This window comes from Leptosomus discolor, chromosome 2 (genome assembly GCF_034619465.1).
Source record: "Leptosomus discolor isolate bLepDis1 chromosome 2, bLepDis1.hap2, whole genome shotgun sequence".
Lineage (NCBI taxonomy): Eukaryota > Metazoa > Chordata > Aves > Leptosomiformes > Leptosomidae > Leptosomus > Leptosomus discolor.
This window is the reverse complement of record NC_141392.1, coordinates 3,885,534-3,907,474: the sequence shown is the minus strand read 5'-3', so window position 1 is coordinate 3,907,474 and position 21,941 is coordinate 3,885,534. Positions and strand designations below refer to the sequence as shown.

The following is a 21,941-nucleotide window of genomic DNA, read 5'->3' as shown; positions in this document are numbered from 1 at the left end:
GTAAATTGCAAGACACTGGCAGAGTATGATAGTCAGAACATGAGTTTACCACAGGCAATTACTCAAGTAGTCTCTCACTGGGCATCCAAGCCAATTCTTACAACACTCCTGATATTTTAGAGGATGATAAGACATGAGCTTTGCCCCTGCAGATCCACTGGCAAGGCAGATCCTTTACTCATCAGCAAACAAGTAGCCAGTAACCCTATTTCCCAGGTCCCTCAGGCACAAGACCCTATTATCTCAAGAAATCAAACAACTGCTCTGAATAGCCGTTTTCGTTGTATCTCCATGAAGGGAGAGGACGGACCCCATCGCTATTGGTCATAGGCGTTTCAGCCAGACAAAAGCTTTTTTCCACACCTCGCGCTATGCAATAAATTATGAAGTCCTCCACCCCAAATTTTCTGGTTATTTTTTTTTAGCTACTCTAATTAGAGATATGTTCTTGTTCCATAAGCACCGCAAGGAATTGGCTCAACACCATTGAGCTCCACATCTAAAAGAAGGGGGGCAAAAAATGCTTCCTGCGTTCCCACATTAAATTTCCCAGTATTCCAGACCCCTCTGGGCCCCTGGGCTTCAATGCTGTCATGGTAGGAGAGACGCAGAAGCTCTCTCAAGGCAAGCCTCCTGCTCACTGCAAACCCTCCAACTCACACAGGTTCTCCAAGAACAAGTGGGAAGAAATACTGGCTTGAAGGGAGAAGCAGCAGCACAATTAATTGCCCATTTTAAAATCCACTATTTAAAAAGAAAGAAAGAAAAAAAAACATAAAAAAATAAGGGAATGTACAGATACTAGTAGCTACCTGACATGGTATCTCCAGGAAGAGCCTGGTACATGGGGCACACACTAGCAAGTGCTTCATATTCAGCCAAGCATCTTCTAAGCTCCAGGCCTGCAGAGACATATGGCAGCCCTGCTCAGTCTGGACATTGAGGTGGCCCATTCTCCTGGGCAGGCCATCTGCTAGGGGATGCCTTGCACCCCTTTCCTCACCCTAAATAACCACACGTAGTGGGAAACCCCCGGAACCTTCCCATCCCACAACTGGTTTCCTTAGCACATGCACTGGGAGCTGCCTGCAGCTCCCACTCCCACCCAGCCCAGAGGTCCCTGTCTCACCCCAAGCCAGCATCCAGCCCAGAGGCAGTAAATGAGCTGGAAATCCTCAATACATTCATCTCATTTTTCATGCTTTGATCGTGGCTGGAAAGGTTTTTTTTAGCCTGACAACTCCTCCTCGTTAATTAAGCATAGGAAGGAAGAGGGGAGCTCAGCTTTGGGAGAAGCAGACAAATACTTGTGCTTAAAAACCAAAGGGTAACCCTTTGGAAGAATCCTTGTTGCATTTCCCTTTGAAGACACTTTAGTTTGGGTGGGTTTTTTAAAAAAAAAAAAAAAAAAAAAAATCAGCATAAACATACCTTGCCAAGAAACCAACAAAAAAGATTAAAAGGTACCCCAAACTGACATCCTACCCTGGTTTGATCCTCCTCTGCTTTGTTCCCTATCAAGGCACACATAAGCAAGGCATTTTGCTTTCTTAGTGCATATTTACATCACTATCTTATATGAAAATTCAGTCTGCCAGGCTGGTGCTCGTACAGACCAGCAGATCTCCAAAAATGGATAAGAAACAACATTTTAGCAGAGTTATGTGGCTCCACAAGCAGCATCACCCTCATCTCCCCTAAGCAATCTGTGCTGAGGCTGGGAGGAGGGTTAGAAGAAAAAAGAAAAAATAGAAAACAAAAAAAAAAAAAGAAAAAAAAGGACTCTACCTCCTAATGGAAGCCTGACCAAAGTAGAGATAAACAGCAACTATGTCTCAGAGAAAACAGCAAGAAGCCCATTAGCTACAGAAACATCAAACAAACGAAATCTAGCACAACAATGTTGAAAACCAAATTTTTCGGCTTTGGGAAAAAAAAGGAAAAAAGCTTTCAATTATTTTGTTTCCTAGCAGTAGAAATCTGTTCCCAAAGGGCCAAGCAGACTTCTCCCAGAGAGCTCCCTGTCTGCTATGGCAGAGATAAAAGTCATCTTTGTTTAAACAGAAGCCAAAGGTTAAAGAAAAGGAAAAACCAACAAATAATAGATCCTCATCCCTTCCCAGCAGGAGCAAAGAGCTCCCCTTACCCTCCTCCTCACTCCCAGTCATTCAGGGCAGCAAAACTCCAACACTAGTTTTGCTTGGAAAAAGCCATGAGGCGCTTACCTTGCTCCTGTGCAGCGATGACAAGGACAGGCAGGTCCATGACCGTGGGGAAGATGCCAAATGGGAAGAAGGAAGGAGGCTTCTGTGCTAGACCCATCCTGCGGGGCAGAACACCAGCCCCTCGCTGCGTGCTCCAGCCCCGGTCAAAATATTAAAGAAAGCAAAATCTTCCTGTTAGAATTCAGGCAGGACACCTCTCTGGTGGTTCAAAGCAGACAGAACTCAAGTGCTGGGGTTCACCTCTAACAAGAGGAAAAGCAACGCTTTGGCCTCCCCCACTAAAACCCAGCTGCTAGAGCAGAGAAGGGAGGTCCCGGCCTTGTCACCCTGCCTCGGCCACTCGTGCAACGCGTGGATTTCTGAAACCTCCCTTTGCCTCTGCAAACCAAGAACATCATAACCGGACTTTTATCAAAGTCGGAACCAAACAGATCAAACCGGAGAAACTGAGAGCCCTTTTAACAGATATAAACCAGGAACCTTCCCACACAGCACTCAGACCCCCATCTGCTGGTCCTCAGCCTGTGCAAGCAATTATCCCCTGATTATTTTTGCTCGTTTCCACGGCCCTTCCCACCTGAGACCCAGAACCAACAGCTGGGCCTTTGCCTGGGGTCCCTGGGAGCCCCTGTACTGCAGGAATGTGCTGCCCAGCCAGCAAGGCTCCCACTCAAAGCAAGGCACGAGCTTCTCGGGAGCTCATGGTTGAAATGTTGCCCTTTGATGGGCTGAAGATAAAGATGAAAAGTTGTGGCTTGAGGATGAAGTTTGTCAGCAGGCTGCTTCTGTTAACAGACGGGGAGACCCACGGGTCAATGAACCAGCTGCACACGTTGTGTCTAAGATGAAGACGTGGTTCTGCCCCGGAGCTCCAAGGAATTCCTCGGCACGCCCCTCGATTCAGCCACAGATTAGCCCTAGTCCTTGGGTGCCTCCTGCTCGCCCTGTTGTTCTGTATCTAATTTCTCTCCTGTCTCTGCTCCCACATCCCTGAAGGCTTCACTCCTGATTTTGGCTTTCCTGGCTTCTTTTCAGCTGGCCTTATTTAACTCCTTCCCTTGAAGCAGTCCTCACATGCCCCGTCCTCCTCTGAGTCACGGTCTGGCTGCTCAGTTAAAGCAAGTGAGCTGATGGCCAGTGCTGGAGCCTTACACTCCTTTCCTCTCTCGGCCTAGTTATGTCCAGACATGGGTTGTGAACTCTTAGGTAGCAGGACTGTCGTCTTTTTTTTTTTTCTTTAAGTGAACTCCTGTGTTCCCTATGTTGTTCTGAGCAAGCAATGAAAAAGTGCTTTACTCACAGCCTTTTTAGAGATAACGGTAGCCTGGTGGCTCCACGACTAGCTCCTTACCATTGCAAGGTGCGGGGAGGATGCGCTTGTGTTCCACCACGATGCTTGTTCCCTCAGAACAACCGGTGAAGTTTCTCACCAGCTCTGCAGTGACTGAGTCACCTAGAGAGCTGCGTGCTCTCGGCCAAACAGAAAGACCCGGAGCTTAGCAAAAAAGTGCACCCAGACTCCAACTCTCCTTTAAGACTTTCCAGCAAAATGCACAGAAAGTGCAACTACAAAGAAATCTACTGAGACGCAGTGGGGGCAATATATCTTTAATTTTTTTTGCTTTTGTTTTTTAGTATTACAGTATATTCTTATAAAAAGATACAGATAAAAAGGACACTACAGGATTTGTACATTTAATTCACTTATAGTCTTAAACTGACTCAGAAATGAGGATACGCCAAGGCATTACAGCAGCACACAACCTCCCACTTCAGTAAGCAGCACTGTACTTTCCAACTTGGTGGGCAGGGACGCCTCCCAAAGTGACCTGCGAGTTCCAAGCTGAGCAGGCTTGCAGGGGAGGAGGATGACTGAAGAACGGGGATGGTTTGGAAGGGAAGTGTTGAGCACAGAGCAGCTCAGGTACCTGACAACCCCTTACAACTCTCCTAAAAACTGCAAAGGTTTTTAAAAAGCCTGTTTAAGGGCAAGCTTGAAGCGGGGAGAAATGGCTTGTCATAGAGGCTTGTCTAGATCACTTGGGCGAGAGCTCCTAGCGGTGATAGCCCTTCGTGAGCTCTGCGGAACATCTTGTAAACAGATGAAACTGCCTGAAGGAGAGTTTTGATCCAGAGGCTGCTTTGAATTATGCTGGTGTAAGCTCAGAGCAACTTGTACTGGTAACAGTGGATCTATTCTACATTACCCACCACCTGTAATAGAAGACTCTGGTTGGGAAGCATCCAGGCTCTTTCATGAAACGAGGTGCCGAAACACCATGCTAGACTAATGGCATCCTTCTCAGCAGGCACAGTGAGCAAAATCTGGCCAACTTCAGGGGATATTGGTCATCAAACCTACTACTTAGAGTAGCAGATAGCTTTTATATATATATATATGTGTGTGTGTGTGTACATTTATATATACACACACACACATGTATATAAATTCTATATTTTCAGTTGGCCAGATTGTGTTACCCAGCTTGACCTCTTCAACCTTCGATAACAGAAGCTCAGGTGGCCAATGGAGGCTACCTGTTTGGATGGTAGGCAACCAGAAATCTCCTACGTTGAGTACAGAAGCCAAGGAGCCATGGCCCCAAACGCCTGGTCATTGCTAGAGACTCCATGGGTAGAAAATCAAGCAGTAGAAAGATTTTGTTTACCCTGGATAATCTGGGGAGGTGGGGTGGTGGAGGAGAGAGGGGAAGGCGAGGAAATCCTTCTTCCTTGGCCTTGAAGATAGGAAGGAATATTAGCTCTGAGGAAGGAGAACCACCCCAGTTTGTCTCACCAGCGTGTTAACTGTGGTGAGAAGTTACAAGGCATGAATCACTTTTGCCCATCTATCCAACCTTCTCTGGCATTATGGACAGCATTCGTGTGGAAGGGCAAAGTCTGAGCGAGCAACTGTACAGCTTGACTCTTCTCCATCTTCTCACCGTGATTCAGGATGAGAAATAAACAGGTTTTATAGGAAGGGTTCTGAAATAACCAACCTGCATCAGTTCACCACAGCTTTAAAATGCCTGCTTTCCCAGAACCAGGCTCACCAGGGGCAGAGCGATTATCCCTTCCCACACCAAGACGGCTCACACGCATCCCCTTGCCTAGCCCAGCTCGCTGCCCAGTAGCCAAGCCAGCTGTCTAGCCGGTGTAATGCCCTGGCACGGTCTCAATAGTCTTTGCTGTAATGCAGTGTATACATACAAACATAGCAAACTAAAATAAGGCAAAATAAATAGAGGTGTCAGATTTACAGGTTCCCCTTAGAGAGTCCTAAAACCTTTTTTTTTTTTTTTTTTAAATCATTTAACCCCCAAACAAACGAAAAAAAAAAAAACCAAAAACAACCAACCCAGCAACGAAACTGCATATATCATGTACATCATCAACTGTACAACTGATCTCCTTTCCCCTCACGGAAACTCCTGACACAAGCTTCTCCCATGCAACCCAGCTCGAGTGTGAGCTTTCCTAAAGAAGAGGAAAGATTCAGCCATGGGGCTGACCATTACGGAAACACCTGCCCCACAGTCTCCTCCCACCAGGGCCCCTCGCGATTCCTTTCCCTTCCTCAGACACTGTGAACACGTTACAGAAATGCTTCTGAAGGACGCCCAGGTCCTCTCCCTAGCGGGGAGCCTCTCACCCCTGAACACTAGTCCTACTTCTGCTCTTGCAGGGAACCGGTGCCCAGATGACAGCTATGCTGCGGGGCATGGAAGGGCCTTGCTGCCCTGAAGTCACTTGACCTTGTAGCATTTCCAGAGACTTGTGACCAACTGAGGGGAGGGAGTTCTTCAGTCTTTTCTGGGCTCATCCTAATGCAACCTGCTTAAGCACAACGCAGAGACACAGAGGTAAGTCAGTGAGCAATGGACCTCTGCGGACAAAGTCTGGAGAGTTAGAAAGTACCTCCTCTTCTAGGTGGGAAGGACTTAACCATAAAGTTAGCGATGACTAAATTTCTGCAGGAAGCGGAACGAGCCCTCGATTATACCCTTCTTTCTCACATCTCCTCCTCCTCCACTGATTTCCAAAGACAGAGTGATCTCACTTAAAATGTGGGTGTGAGGCACAGGTGGAAGGACAACAGCAGACCCGAGCTCGTCCCCAGCTCTCGGTGCGATAAAGAGGTTATGCCTTCATCTTCTACCTCCTGACTGCTTGCTACACCTGCCCAGGCTCTGCCAGTACTAGAGGACGAGGAGTAAGATTTACCTTCCTCCTTCAGTGCTCAGCAACTCCACCATAACCGCTGAAGAAGAACAGAGCATAGATGCACTCACACTACCCAAGAGATGAGAAGCAAGGACCAACTTGGCTTCAGCAAGAATCTGATGCCAGGCCCTAGAGCAGAGTCAATTTTTTTCCTTATCTTCTGGGTGGCCAGCCTCATCTCCTACAGCAGACCTATTAATGGGCCTCTCTGCTTGTAACCACTTATTCAATCACTGCTTGCTTCAGTGTGTAACTGGGCTTTTCCAAAACCCTCTTTATGAGCATTCACCATGGAGTCAAGAGCCAGGGGGGACTGCCCAGCATGCTGCCCGAAGCCTTCAGCCACCACCACTGATTCAAAACAGGAGTCTGGGGCACTGGAGTGCTGAGAAAGTTGAGCTGCAATGAATCAGGGGCATGACTCCGAGCTTTCTGTCTGTCCCAGTAAGTATCCCATAGCTGATTTACAGGAATCATAGAATCCCAGGATGTTTTGGGTTGGAAGGGACCTTAAAGATTGTCTAGGTCCAACCTCCCTGCCACGGGCAGGGTCACCTGCACAATCTCTCATTATTTGTGTGTGAGTCAAGGACGTGGCAAGGCTACAGCAGCTTTCTTTGACTCTGTCTGTGTGGCTGGAGAGCCACGTACCATCATACAGGATCTCTTCACCTCGGGGCTGAACTGCGTACACAAACGGACAGAGCTCTTCTCGCTCTCTCTGCTTTTGCTACATTTGTGGCCTGGCAAAGTGACTTCAGTTTCAAAAAAAGCACAGCACAAACCTGGTTTGACAAACACCGGGGCAGGGGGAATGCTGTATTTCTATTGAAGGGGTTTGCCCTGAGGTGTGTCTTCTCTGACAGCCCTGCCGTGCTGGCAGTCTGCCTTACCAAACAAGTACCTGGGGAGCACGCAAGCAGCCATAAGTCGGACAGAGCCATGAGTCGCATCGTCTTGCACCAGCGCTGACCGTGGCACTACACCTGAATTTCTGAGTTCTAAACCCAGGGAGAACAAAGAGGGGGAAAAAACCTACAATGTTCTAATCCCTAAAAGCATCGTCTTTGGAATTCAGGGCTTATCCAAATCTAAACTCGACTGTATACCAGTTTGGCACATTTTACCACCTCTCATATGGCTTACACGGCATAGGTTATATGGCAGGCTTTAAAACAAGACCAACAAAAAGGGCTGGGATGTAGCACGTCTACTTCAGGGAGCAGCAAGGAGCTTGTTAATATAATTTACAAGAGACATTTCTAAAAATCCATTTTGTAATTTAAAATAAAAATGCTTAAAAAAGTGAGAGTTTTTCTTAAACTTTCAAAAACCTTTATGAAATACAGTCTTTCTTCTACAAGGTGCTTGTGTCCGCTGCAATGGGCATTGCTGTTAATAGCTAATCCCAGGAGGGGAGTGGGATATTAAGGGAGGAGAATGCACCCAGCTCTTGTAAGATACCAGCTCTTTACGATGAGTATTATACAGAGGCGCGGCAGTCTGGAATGTCGTAAATAGGGAAATTCTGGGGTGGGAGACTCAAAATTCAGTAAACAATGAAACATTAGAGTTTAACAATTCTGACTTTTTTTTTTTTGCTTCTTTCCATAGTTTACATAATTATTTTACTCTCAAAGTGTTCAGAAAACCACCACGGTTTGCTTCTCCAATAGCGGTAGTGTGTAATACTGATCAGGCAGCGTGCATGGCAGAGGAAGTTCTGTTCTGCAGACTCGGTGCAGAGCCTGAGGTTAAGTGACATTCAGAGAAAAATCAAACCAAATGATTAAAGTGACAAATAGAGCTTTTTTCACTTCCCTGGAATTCCTTGACATTTTGTGCTGTTGGCTATTGATGCATAGTTTGTAGATGGTGGGTCCCTCTTCTCAAATGTTCACTTTTTTCTTCCCATCTAGGAGGAATAATCCATCACCATTTCTTTCTTTTCCTCTTTTCTTTCTCCAGGGAATATAACAAAAAAGGAAGACAAGATTAAAAAAAAAAAAAAAGCCCGTGACAGCCCACACAATCCAATCCCTTTCCTAGAGCCACAAAGACACACAGAATTCAGAATTCAGGCCTCTTCTTGGGTGTTCTTTGCTTTTTCGCTGTGTGCTTCTTACATGTAGCTTAAAAAGAAATTTTTTTTTTTCTTATGAATTAACCAATCTCCAAAGCTTGCTTGGCTTACACAATTCTGTGTCCTCCTAGAAAAATTCTCAGTTTTCATTGTGGGACCCTCCGTTGGTCCATCCCAAATGATCCCTTCCAAATGAAAAACACTGCGGGCTCCAAGGCTCTCCTTTGCCTCTCTTCATATCTAACCGAGTTATGTGATTCCCCCAGGTAGGAAAGGGGTGTGTGCAGTGAAGGTCAGCCCGTTAGACAGAAAGACCAGTTCATGCCAACAGCAACCACAGCTAGCATCAAGTGGAAAAGAAATCTCATTTCTTGCAGCCAGTTTGCTTTTTTTGCTGCTTGTGACCTGTGGATGGTATCAGGGAGCTCCTGATTTCCATTGGGCTGCTTTAGGAAATTTTCCACAAACAGGTCAGAAATGTTCCACTGTTTCCCTCCCACCCTCCAGCAATGACAACAGACTCCACAGTCATCTACTTGTAATCCCAACCCGGCAGTGGCTTAGCTTTCTAAAGAAAAGCCAGAGCTTCCTTCCTAGAAGATGCATTTCATAGCTTCGAGGCTCAACCATCCACAAATTCCAGAAAACTGCTACCAGAAAAGCAGAATTCAAAAGACTTTTGCAAAGTATTTTGTGTTGATCCTGATTCTTGAATTGCAATTTGTTCCAGAACCTGATTACTTCCTTTTGAGCATCGGTTGCTTTGGACAAAAATAACTATCCGGAACACAAGAACAAAAGCATTTTTCAGGTGCTAATCAATGACTTTTAAAATCCAGTTCTGGAAGGGGATTGGAAACCTCGAGACCCACATCTTGACAAGCCCCTGAAGGCCGGTCTAGATCTTGAAGAACTGACAGGTGTTTACAGAGCTGCTCTGAAATCAGTCTTGCTTGCTATCAGCAAGGTGGAGATCGTGACTAGTTTTTACTTTGGCACACAGAAGATGATCTTTCTCCAGCTGTGGGGCAGCCTGCAAGGCCCAAGGACTTTCTGTCATCACCGTGAGGCCTTTGATGACGCAATAAACTCCCAGAAGCAAATCTGTCGGCTCTGCATGGCCCAGGTCACAGGCCCTGCTGGCTCCACAGAGGCACTTTTATAATGGTTCAAGTTAGGAGCACAGAAGAGGGATGAGAGGAAAGCTGATCGTGGAAAGGTAACGTCTCTAGCCACAGACCAAAGAAATCCTTTGGGGCAGCTGTCAGCCAGGCGCCATCGCACACATTCATCTTCCTTGCTTCGCACTTTTTCATCACCTTCTTTTGGTTGATTATTTTTCTTCCTCTTGTAATTAATAATTTAGTTTTGTCACCACCCGCTCCCGGCTTGTCTCTAAGCCTTGGTTCCCCGAACGCTTGCGGTTACGCTTGAGCTTGGATAAGTCTTTGTCAAAGACTTCACCCGACCTTAATGCTGACACCAGGTCATCAAACTCCCCACTCTCTTCGGAGATGCTTCCAGCTTTCGCTTTCTTTTGCCGCCTCTCTTTTTCCCTCTGCTCTTTTAGCTGTGGAGAAAGACACAGAGCTTTAGGATCAGCCAACCCAGATCACTAGGTACACTGCCAAGAAGCAGCTAAGATGCATCAGTACAGCGTAGGGAAAAAAAAGAGATCAGGACCTTATCCACAAGGCCATCACCTGTGTCAAGAGCAACAGGCAACCACGCTGGGCTTCCCTTCTTCTGCACAGGCAAGCAAGCAGAGAGCAGGAGAGATGAGGAATGAGTAGCATCATGCTTGCCTCGCAAAGCACTACCACCCTGGTGCAAAGACGACACACGGAATCTGTCTACGCTGCTGCTGTTTTGCACTAATTTCACAGTAGGATGGTGCCAGCCAAGTAGCTGTGCCAAGTGATGCTGGCACAGGAGATTATCCAGCTTCTGGGACCAGGCTTGCAGCGACCTTACTGTGGCAGCACCTACTATGCTGACAGAACCTAACCGAGCGAGTTTAAAGTTAGTTTGGGTGTGTCTGTACAAGCCACGGTCTCTAGTATAGTCACAAACAGCTTTCTGCTTGGGGCACAGCTACCTAAATTGACAGGCAGAAAGGCTGCAGTCCTGCAGAAGGAAAAAAAAAACAGAAAGGAAAAGCCCCAGAAACCCACAACCTAAACATACTGGAGAATGAAAATTGTGTGAGGTGTCAAAACATCAGCAGAAACCCTATCCACCAAACAGCTCGTGTTTGGAGGGAGGCAGCACGTTGCAGAGGTGGGAAGAGGAAGGCACATTGCCTCGACTCTGGAAAGAGAAACTGGTTGTAAACACAAAGAGCAATGAAACAGAACTGCTGCTTTTACAAATCATTGGATAGGTCCAGCTGTCAATGTGATGCCCTCGGTCTCCTTAGGGTAGCTCCAGGGAGCTCGGTTATCCCCCTCCACTGCTCAGCTCCAAGATTAGTGGAAATGGCAAGGGATGGATGCGGGGCACTCGCTCTGCGTGCTAACCCCATGCTGCAGGAAGACTGTCCATAAGCAAATGGCAGCCTCTCTCACGGTGTATGATGCCTACGAAACCATCCTAGTGCTTTAACAGCAGTCTTCTGCACTTTCCAGGCTGGCTGAGGGGAAACTGGAGCCTAAGTCCTGGCATTTTATCCCTGTGTCCAACAGCAAGGCTGCTGGCATCCTGGCGTTTTACCTCTCTCCTCCTCTGAAAGGCAGAAACCAGTGCTTTCCGCACAGCACACATTTAAACTCCCCACAGCGAGGCCTGGGGCCACGGTGGCAGCCAGGGTTAAAGCGCCAGCAGGGAGGAAGGAGGCAGGGGACTGCTGAGCTGTTCTCAGGCCTCTGGAAAGGCTGAGCTAAGAGAGGGAGGCCGGTTCACACGAACCCCTGGGGACACACACACACACACGTCTGCCTCCCAGCAGCAAGATCAACGATGCATAAAAGCTCTCCCGCCACGTCAAGGCCAGACACAGCCCAGCCATCAAGGCATTAAGGCTGGCCAGAAAAAAGTACTGCCAGTGTGGGCGACAGCAGGTGCCAGGGCATTCACTGTACCACCAGACACCGTCAGGCAACAGGCAGGCAGCAGATGATGTGGTGGAGTCTCAGTGGAAGCCGACCAGCTGGTAGGACCTGGCTGACATCTGGCTCCCGGAGCTTTTGCACAGAGCCTGCAGGCGGAAAGCAGGGTAGCCTGGCACATGCAGGGAACAGCACCACCCTGCAAAGCACCCCGGTAGAACGGGCAGAGCTAGATTTGTTATCTGAATCCAAAAGGGGGTCATTTAGGAGCCAAACAGTAGGCGCCTGAAAGCTGAGAGGAGAGCCAGGAGGACAAACGTCATCGTTTGTGAAGAGGATGCCAAAGAGAGGCAGCAGGGAGAAGGACATCGAACAGCGACAGGACACGAGCATTGGGATGGGCGCTCTCAACTTTCCTCTCTCGAGACATGAAAAGGCGACGGAGGAAACACCCTCCTGCGCCCAGGTCCTCACCATGGCCTCCATGCGTGCCCTGCGCTCCTCTTCTTCCTTTTTCTTCCTCATATTCTCCAGATCTTGCTTGGCCTCTGCAAATGACTGTAAGAAAGTGTCGAAGATGCCAAAAAATTCATCTGGCTGCATCTTGCCCTCGCTCTCTCCAAAATGCTTCAGTGCCTTGGCGTACTGTCAAGGGGGCAGAAAACACAAGAGCAATAATTAGGCAGGCAGTTTGGTGAAGACAGCGAGGAAAGCTGATGAGTAACCACACATGTCACTCAATACCCTCTGAGCATTCATTCAGTGAGAGCAAAAACTACACCCCCCGGCACCAGAAGTGCCTCTCCTTCGGGCAGGTGCCTCCGTCCCTGAAGAGTCTGCTCTCCTGGCTGCCCTTGGGGCAACGCGGTGCAATGGTGCTGGAGAGCACTAGCTGTCCACTTATACAAAAAAAAAACCCCAAAACACCATGTTCAGTGCCTGGGGGTTGCGGGTGATGGAGTAATTTCAGAGGACGACTGTCTGCCCACATCTTGGCTGCAGCTGTGGGACATCAGGCGCACAGAAGACAGCGAGCTAGCTGGGGAAACAAGCAGTTTTAGTCCATCCTAACTACCAAGCAAAGTAGTTTTAGCCCTTCCTTTCCCCCTTCCATCTTCCCCTCAAGTCCACTTTTAAAATTGATGAAGTTAGAGGCTTTTTTTTTTTGCAATAACGTGACAGTCTGCCCTCTCAGGAGCCTTTTGCCATGTCATCCATCACTCTGCAGTCCTCTGAGTCAGGGTGTTGCCTGGGAGAGAGGAGACCATGGACACACATGGCATGAGAGAGGGGCAAGGAAAGCAGCCAGGGCTCCCGGGCAGACTTAAAAGAGAGTGAATACATCACAAGTGGCTTTTATTTTAAAAGGCAAATGTTGAGGCTGCAGGACGCATGTGGAGGCAGCCAACTGGCAGGACTTCAGTCACAGGGCAGTCCTGATTTGGATATGGTAAATTCACAGCAACCCCTGGCTCTTGGACATCAGTCCCGCAGTAGTTGTGCTCTCTTCTTTGCTCTCTCACACTCTCAATCCTGCCTCTGTACTCCCCAAAATGCACGCAAATGCATGGACGTAGCTGTCAACAGCATGGAGGCACATGTCCCCTAAGTCCTACCGAGGTGTACGCATCCAAAAGCTGTATCATTGTCCAGCCACCTTCACTCACACACCTCTGTATCGCAAGGCAGCACCAGCAACACGTTCCTGATGGCACTGGTGCCCTGACACACAGCTCCCCCAGCATTCCCTGCTTGCACTTTAACACACCACCACTGAGCAGCAGAGCATCCTGACAGACCTCAACGTTCACCAAACCAAACCCAGACTCTCCCAGGCTACGGACTGCCTTCAAACTCCCCTGTGCATAGATTCGGCTCATACCAACACAGCCCAGCTTCCCTTTCCTTAGGTGGGTGTTTTGCAGAATGGAAAAGACAGTAAAGAACAGTTCAGGCTCCAATCCCAAGCACAAAACGAGTTTGGAAGCAGGTTTTATAAACACCTCTGGCCCCATACCAGGTAAAGCATAAACAATGTCTCCCAGTCAACTGCAGGGGGAAGAAATCGCCAAGGAAAGCAGCTTCCTTCTGGCACAGCCTGAGACGTTCGGCATCTCCCCTCCTCTGCTTTCCCTGCCAGGCCCACAAAGCAGTTTGAAGCAATAGCTTCTTTTTTTTTGTTTTTTTTTTTTTTCTTCTTTAAAAAGGCTGCGTTCTCAGCCAGAAACAAACAAAGAAACCCAAAGTATCTGGGGGGAAAAAAAAGTGTTGGAAGAAATGCAAGTTGCTTTGAGCTACCAAAGATGGCAGGAGTTGAAGGAAGCACTACAGCAGCAAGTCATGGAGGGACTTCAGAGTATGGAAACAGCAACAGATTACTTCTCTGTTTTAACTCCTTTTCACTGAAACCTCTGAAGTACAAATACCTCTCCTCTTTCTCCCCACCCCTCTCTGTATATATGTCTTTTCTTTGTATATAATTTACACATAGTCTGCTTGACTATTAGGAAAGTGCAGCAGTCTTACAGTAATCCACACTGACAAGCACCAGCTTTTCAGCAGAGAGAAAACAGCCTGTCAATACTGCAGAGGCAGATAAAGCATCTCCGTGTGCTATATTTTTTTGGCCAGGAGCAGGAGTGCCAGAGAAAGCCTTCAGGACAGGCATTGCCACCGCTGCTCGAGCGCAGCGAGCGCCTGAAGCTCTTTGCTCACGGGAGATGTGCTACCTGGAATCTCTTCCCGCTTCACTTGTGGTGAACTCCCGTGAAAACTCAAAATAAGGCACCAGTTAAGAGCAGTGACTAGAGCTGCCAGCTAGAAGGAGGGCTCGTCCACCTCCTGAGAAGCCTGAAGTCCAGGGGCAGCCCACAGGAGGTGGCTGTTGTACCTAGCGATGCACGGCCTCCTGCATCCCCCTGTGCACAGCAAAGGCGAGCGAGGGGGCACACAGGACCCGAACTGGTTTGTGCCCATGAACGCCCACTGGGGTTTCCTCGTCTCTTCGGGAGGCTGGGGGTTGAAAAGGAGGGGGTCCTTGCCTGGGGCTCTTGGATCCTACATACATGGAAGTCTCCATTAGAGGGTGGTGTTGTCTGCAAATGCTCCGCACATGGCCTGTCACCCAGCTACCAGCACCAGCTAGTGCTTGTCACACTTGGCAGAGCTTTTGCCACTGCTTTCCCACTGCCACTCAGAGAAGGAAGAGAGTTGCTGTGCTGCAAAGACCCAGCAGCCTGGGATCCTTCCAGAGACACTCACGAATATAAGGTGTTGTGGTCTCTAAGCAGCAGCAAGCAGGAGGCTGAGAACAGCCCGTCTTTGGTGCCCTGTAACACGGCTTAGGAGGTCACAATCGCTTACTGTAAAGCAGTGGAAGATGAAACGCAAAAATCTCTGAGCTAGATGTACTAAAGTAACTACAAAAGAGAAGTCTGCAGTTCACTGAAGTAAACATTTCCCTTCTTTCTCTACCCCCTTTTGAAGAAAGCTGACTGAGCAGAGGAAGGCGAGTCAGGAGATCCAGCCTCTGCTGCCAGCTCTGCCCATGATGTGGCTTGGGAACTCACGCTCCCTCTCTGAGCCTTCCTTTCTCCATTTGTTACAGAACAGAAAGCGTTGGCCCACCAATCTGATATAGGAAACAGAAAAAAAACCCTCAGTTGTTCACCTCTGTAGTGCACTACATCAATTCAATGCACTGTTGTAAAGAGAGAAACGCTGTCTTTTCACTGCTTAAACGGCAACAGCCCCCTCTGTTTTTATTACTGCTACTATTTCCCCATAGCTCTGGTTCTGCAATCGTGCGCTTTTTTAAAGCACCAGTGCTGGGATGGGGGGCAGTGAGCTCCTGGAGGCAGCCTCCCCAACCCCGGTATGAAGCCCAGGCTCCTGCCCGTCCACAGAGGCTCAAACCACGCTGCCGGCCTCGCTCCGGGTGTTAAGAGGCAACGCGGCGCAGACCGAGGTGCTCTGGACCCCAGCCCTCTCCTGCTAACTCTGCCCCAGGATTTGTGTCACCCTGTACAAATCGCTCAGCTGCTCCACACGCAGATTCCCTGCCAAACAGTACCAGCTCTCGTGCACAACTGTGAAATCCGCAGCTAAGTCCTCACGAACGCAAAACGTTTCCCAGAATTTTGTGACATGCTGTAACATCGGGGAACAAGGGCTGAAACTGGCTTATTCCTGAAGTCATTTGGGGACAGATGACATGGGCAAAAGCAAGATGGAAAACTGTGTTTCAGCAGGTTTTCCACTGTAATACAGGATGGTATCTCTTTTTTTCATTAAAATACTCGTTTCCACACCGTAAGGGCCCCCAAGCTCCATGATATAACAGGTCCACAAGCTCAGTGCCAGCTCTGCTTCCTCTGCCAAACTTTCCACTGAATTCATCCTCTTGCCAAAGCAAATAGTTTAGACAGTTGTTTATTTTAAAAAGCCATTTTAGCAAGGAGAGGGAAAGCGGGACAGCAGCACACACGCTCTGCTGTGCTTGCCAATGAAATGTTAAACAGTGGCAGAAGAGCTCTGGAAATGGCAGGAACGGGGGGCTCTGGGAGGAGGAGGAGGAGGAAAAACAGCCATGATAAAAATTTCCTGCTGTCTGCTATGGCGGGAGGAGCTAATGCATGAATGAACTAGACCATGTAGCCACGCAACATGAACTGTCTTCCCCAGAGTCTGCTGTTATGAAGACTCCAATCCTGTACTGAAGCAGTTTGAGTAAGTGTCTCTTCTCTTGATGAGACAGAGTCAGATCAGTTCATGGAAAGAGCCTGGCCAGCTTGAGGCAGGGCCAGGCCCTGCTCTCCATGCACCTAAATGCTCTTAAAGGATTCTCCCAGGAGTTCGACAGTGACTCTGGCAGCCCCAAAACTGAGATACAGGTGCTACTGAATCTTCTGATATGTTAGATGCCAACTTGCCCTGAAGCATCCGCAGTGCTCAGTTACTGCACAACAGCTACGTAATTTATTTACCAAAGGGCAGTTTCTGACAGCGGGCTGTGGTGCCTGCTAACGCCCTTTGTAACGCACCGTGTCTTGGCTTCCTCAGGCTCCGTCCTGATCCGCTCCCTTATTCATTAGCCCCAGTGGCTGACAGAAAATACCGGTCCCCCAAAACGAATGACTGAAGGACACAGCCTGTAACTGGCACTTGGACTACGGTATTTCTGCGTGCTTCACAGCATTCTGCCATCAGAGACTATTGTCTTACATGGATTTTGGCTTTCCCTGCCTTGCTGTTCTTCAAAACAGTTACTATATGTGCTCAGCTTATTAAATGCATGTGCAGAGCGTGAACTCCCTTCTCCACGAAGGTAAACACCCTGCTCGAGTGGAGCTGTCAGGAGAAAGACTGGGGATGGACACTCTTCCTACCTGCCCCATCAGCCTTGCCCAGGCAGTGGCCTCCATTGTGTCTCTATAGAGAGGCTCAAGTTTGAGATTCATCACAGGAATGGCAACACCTGACTCAGCAGACTTTGCTCTTCTAGGAAGATTCCAAACTTTTAAAAAACAGGTTTGTTATAAACCAAGCCCAACGTAGAACAGTCATGAAGCAGTCTAGTGATCCAAGTTCATATCTGTCAACATGTAAGTGTGTTATAAAGCTCCATATAGGGCAAATGTCACCTTTTTCAAGTAGGGAAATAAAATTCATACCATGGGAGGTCACTGTTCCTCTGCCCAGGCATTTTCATTGCTCCCCCACAGGAAACACAGGGAAAAATCTTCCCAAACAAAATTCAACCTCATTCTGTTTTCTGATGTAAAAAAGTAAATTTTTTGTCCGTTCAAACACGTCAAAACTGGTGATGGATTCCAGGGCAGAATTTCACTTTCTCCTGCCCCCATCTTCCAGTTTATGGGAAATGGCAGAAAACATCATCCCTTGATCTAATCTATATATTCCCTTATAAAGTGGTATTGCAAGTGAGAAAAACACAAAAAGAACAAGAACCAGCTGTGCTAGGGAGCCTGTTTAAAGAGTCAGTCTAAGTTTTCAATCAGTTCTTAACCAAGCCATCTGTTTACTGCATGAAGATAAGCACAGTTACAAGGCTTCCTCTGCAAGCATGGATGCCTGCATCTGACAGCTTGGCCCTTTAAATTAATATCACTTCCTCCCCATGGCCACTAACTGGAAATGGTCCTGTTTAAGCAAAAAGGCCCAAAAAAAAAAATACTGCATGGGACTGTGAAAAATATCCTCTACGGAGAAGGTTAGCACCACACCTTGGGTAATGGATTGCTTCCATAACTGAAAGGAATAAAGAAATTACTTTTGCTAATACTAAAGGCATTTAAAACAATAAAAAAACTTCCAGGTTTGAAAAGATAACTTGTATTGTTTTAAATCCCAGCTGAGGAAACATGGCTGTGATTAACTCATGGCAATCAATTAGCCACATCTATATTTAGAAGGATATCCAACTCCAGCTGTTAAAACTGGGGCTGAACTATTATTAATAAATGTGTGAACCAGACCAATTCTTCCTGGGCTCATTGGGATATTTTTAAAAGTCCTTCCTCTCCCACTACCTTTTTTTTTTTTTCAGTTCTGAGAAATCAAAAAAGATCAGATGTCTCGGTCCCTCTCTTCCTTTAATTGGCTGGTTGTAGTAGGTTTCCATGGTAAGAAAAAAGCTTGTGATTCAACAAGCACAGAGAGCCCACTGAGGTTGGAAGATGTTACAGGCTTTGCAAAGCACATCTGGTTTGTTGAAAATTTCCAGCCTTCTTTTTCCTTTTTTTTTTTTTTTTTCTTTTTTAAGAAAAAAGAGGAAAAAGAGGAAGAAGAGAAGGGAAAAATAATACGAGGCAAACACAAGAAATAGCTCAGCATTGGTAAGAACAGACAGTTCCCTTTTAGGAGTCCAAAAGCAGCTTTTTGCCAGTGGAAGAACCAAAGCCATAGGTCGAGCAGAAGTTGGAATGGCATGTGTTCAAACATAGTAAGGGTGTGCGAGGAGAAGGTAGAGAAACGTTTCCTAAGCATGTTATAGTCATTAAAATAAAACATCTCTTTATGTCGAGCGCGTTACGTTGGCTCTGTCTAAAAAAGCACGCAACAACTTCCAGACATATTGATCCCTCTGTAGGGAGATTCTCTGGTTGTTCTTAAAGCAAAAGAATGGCATTTTTCCTGATCAAGAAAAGTTGCACTGCTGGGCTGGACAGGTACCGCTTGCTGGTTTTTAACCCCTGACTGACCTTGTAAAGAACCTGCATTGGGTTTTTGTCCTAGTGTGCCAAAAGAAAGGACCACCACCATCTATGACACCAAACTAAAAGCGGGCAGTCTAAGCCAAGGACAGAGTGAATTCGCTTCCAGAAATGTGCACCTACCTATAATGAAGCTAAGAAATTTACCCAGTCGTAAAACAGAAGCCCCCAAACCACAGAAAAATCAAGCTTCTCCCAGTAAATTTAGTGGAGGCACAGAATGTAAAATATTGGTTTTGTGATTCTAAAGCCGGTATGGTCTGAACGTTATTAACGCTGGAAGCGGTTTGAATCTTCTCAAGCAACACGACAACAACGAAACAATTAGGCAGCTTATCCTCCACAAAATTTCCTTACAATATTAACAGGCGTTAGACTGCCCAGCTTCGCCTTCTGAGTGCTGTAATAACCACTGCCCCACTGGCATTTGCCAGGGCAGCCAGCTCTAGCTGACAGCCAGGAGCTCCTGGTGTTTGCAGCTTCAAGTCAGTATCGCCGACGTTTTCTCCGGAGCAAGGAAACGGTTCTGAAGCACAGAACTACATTACTGCAGAGCGCCTGGATGAGGGAGGAGTCCTACTGTTCAGATCCTCAGCCGGTATGTTGCCTATCCTTCAAAATCTAAGGCCTGCCAATCCAACAGCACAGGTTTCACTAATAATGCAATAGGTCCCTTAATGCTGCAAGGCCTGACATCAGCAGTGGAAACAATTCAATCCAACGGAAATAACGCATTCGCTTCGTAAAGCCAAGCGCTCCTAACGTGCCAGCCAACAAGGGCAGATTTGCCATTACATATCATTTACTTTAGAACTTGCTCTTTTCTAAACGTTTTCATATGCTTATGATCCTTTCATGTAAATTCTTCCTCATTCAGCTGACTCCAATCATCGGCAAAGAACAAGCACGTCCTTAGCTGTACAAATCTGGTAATGGAGATGCAGACAGTGAACGGACAAAATGACCACAGCAGCACCTGAGGAGTAACACGCACATGGTGCTGGCTGTGTAAGAAGGCTCCAAGAACGTTGGACAAACCACGTATGTTTGGGATTTCTATCCTTGCAATGAAATACAAGCAGTCACAGAGAAGCATAAGTGGAAAAGATCAGGTGTTCAGGGTTACCAAACTACCCAGGGGTGCGTTTTTAAAGGAAACAGATGAAGCACAAATGTCCCCAGCTGAATGAGCAGAGCGGGATTGAACTCAGAAGCAGAAGGTAAAAGATATGAGGTCATTATCACTAATCACCAAAGGACTTCTTTTGGAGAGATTGCTTAAAAGGCAAGCCCTTCGACACCATGGCATGGCGTGGTATCCTGGTACAGACATTGCCATTGCAATTTTATGCCATGCACAGATAGTGTTAAGGAAGATTAGCAAGAAGTGGGCAAGAGCATTGAACCTTCTTTTGAGCCTAAAACATATTTTAAGTGGCTCCAGACTAGGTTAGGAAAAGTAAGAAACTTCAGCCTAAACCACTTGCAGTGTCCGTTACAGTTTTCACTACAGTCCCAGCATCTGAAATTGCTGCTTCCGTTTTGATGCAGATTTTTGACTGAGCCAGTGAACCCCCAAACACTTCAAAAGGTATTCTCACCTTGTCTCTAGCCTCGTTGAGAAGGTCTTCTAACTCCGAGAAGCTGAAACTGGCCACAGTGATGAAATCGCTCATGACAGGAACGAACCTGTCCCCGGATTCCCGCATGCGTCTCTTCTGATAATCCAGTTCCTGAAAGAGAAAAAGTAAAAGATATAGACAGGCAAGCGCCAAAGATTCTTCGCTGACAAGGAAGGGAGCAGGGAAGCCCATCTATTTCACTCAGTGCAGAGCACGCTCTGCTCCCACTCTGCACACGTTCATCCAGAGCTCTAATTCAGAAACCACTTTCTCACTAAGTCAAAGGTTTTGCCTTTTCAGCATGAGGGGGAAGGTTAAGTTGGGATGAAGGAAGGTCTTAGTTATGATTTCCTTTATCCTCAGACAACAACCACTCCCAAGAGAGCCATCAACATGTCGAATTTCTAAAGCAACTTTATAATTTAAGTATCAAGTACTTGGGGAAATGTGTACATGTGTGAATAATCTATATAGTTCCTAGCTCTGGATCTCCCCATTAGTTGTCTGAAAAGCACTATGTGGGCAGCAAAAAGACATCAAACCTGGTTCTCCCACTGAGGAACAAGCAGACAGAGGCGAGGTGTAACATTTGCTAGCACCCTGCTAAACAATAAGCACTAGCTTGGATGTCATAGAAGTCACAGAGTTATAAACTGGGGCTACTGCAATAAGATCTATGAAAAAAAAAACAACAACAAAAACACACAAAATGAAACATAGGAAACTAAGCTCTGTTGGTCTGCTACCTACAGAAAGAAAAAAAAAAAAAATTGTAAGATTCTTTCTTTCTGGTTCAGGTTTTTCAGTTTTACGTCAAGGTTACCCATGCTATCTCTTCCCTTACCCTATTCACCACACTTGTGGCACAGAAAGAGCTACAGAGCTCCTCAAAATGACTAAGTTATAGTTAAGACTGACAGTCTCCCATGCCTGTGCTTGGCCTGTGTGCTGTTGAGGGTCTCACGGGGACAATGAAACCGTAATCTGGGCCTCATCTTTATTCTCAGCTGAATAATCAGTGGGAACGATAAAGCCTTACTTTTTGCAGTAGGGAAAGCAGCATGAAACAGCAGGTCAACTTACAATCTGACCCTCTGTTCCCTTTGGAAACAAATATCTTTCTGCTGGCTGCAACTCCAGCTACATGCATGTTTGGTGCTCTCTGTTACTCATCACGTTGCTCATCAAAATACCGGTTCACAGAGCCAAATGGGTAGGTTTATAAGCCTCTATGCTGAGAAACCCCTTGGGATTTGCTCCACAGCGCTGCTGAATGCAAAGAATTACTTTGGCCATCAACAATCTAAAATCACATGTGATATATCTTCTGGTCTGATGTGAGTTGGAAAGAGAATGTAACCACTACAAGGAGAGACCACAAGGAAGAAAAGGGGCAGGAAAAGCAATGAGCAGGTGGCCAGAGAAAAGTCGACATTAAAGAAGTGCTACTTCCCCTGCTTTATATTACATCCTCTTCTCCACTGGTTTTCCGAACACATCAC

At 47.0% G+C, this 21,941-nt stretch overlaps 1 protein-coding gene across 3 annotated transcripts in view; it reads right to left on the bottom strand.

Moving 5' to 3' along the window:
* Positions 1–9,889: 9,889 nt before the first annotated feature.
* Positions 9,890–21,941, bottom strand: part of DAAM2 (dishevelled associated activator of morphogenesis 2) — a 119,921-nt gene continuing 107,869 nt past the window's right edge. For all 3 annotated transcript variants that reach the window (XM_086460552.1, XM_086460553.1, XM_086460554.1), the window contains 3 exons: positions 20,419–20,550; positions 12,057–12,227; positions 9,890–10,105 (listed from right to left, as the gene is read on the bottom strand). In XM_086460552.1, coding sequence (XP_086316678.1) covers positions 9,890–10,105; positions 12,057–12,227; positions 20,419–20,550 — 519 coding nt within the window. The remainder of the gene's footprint in view (positions 10,106–12,056; positions 12,228–20,418; positions 20,551–21,941) is intronic.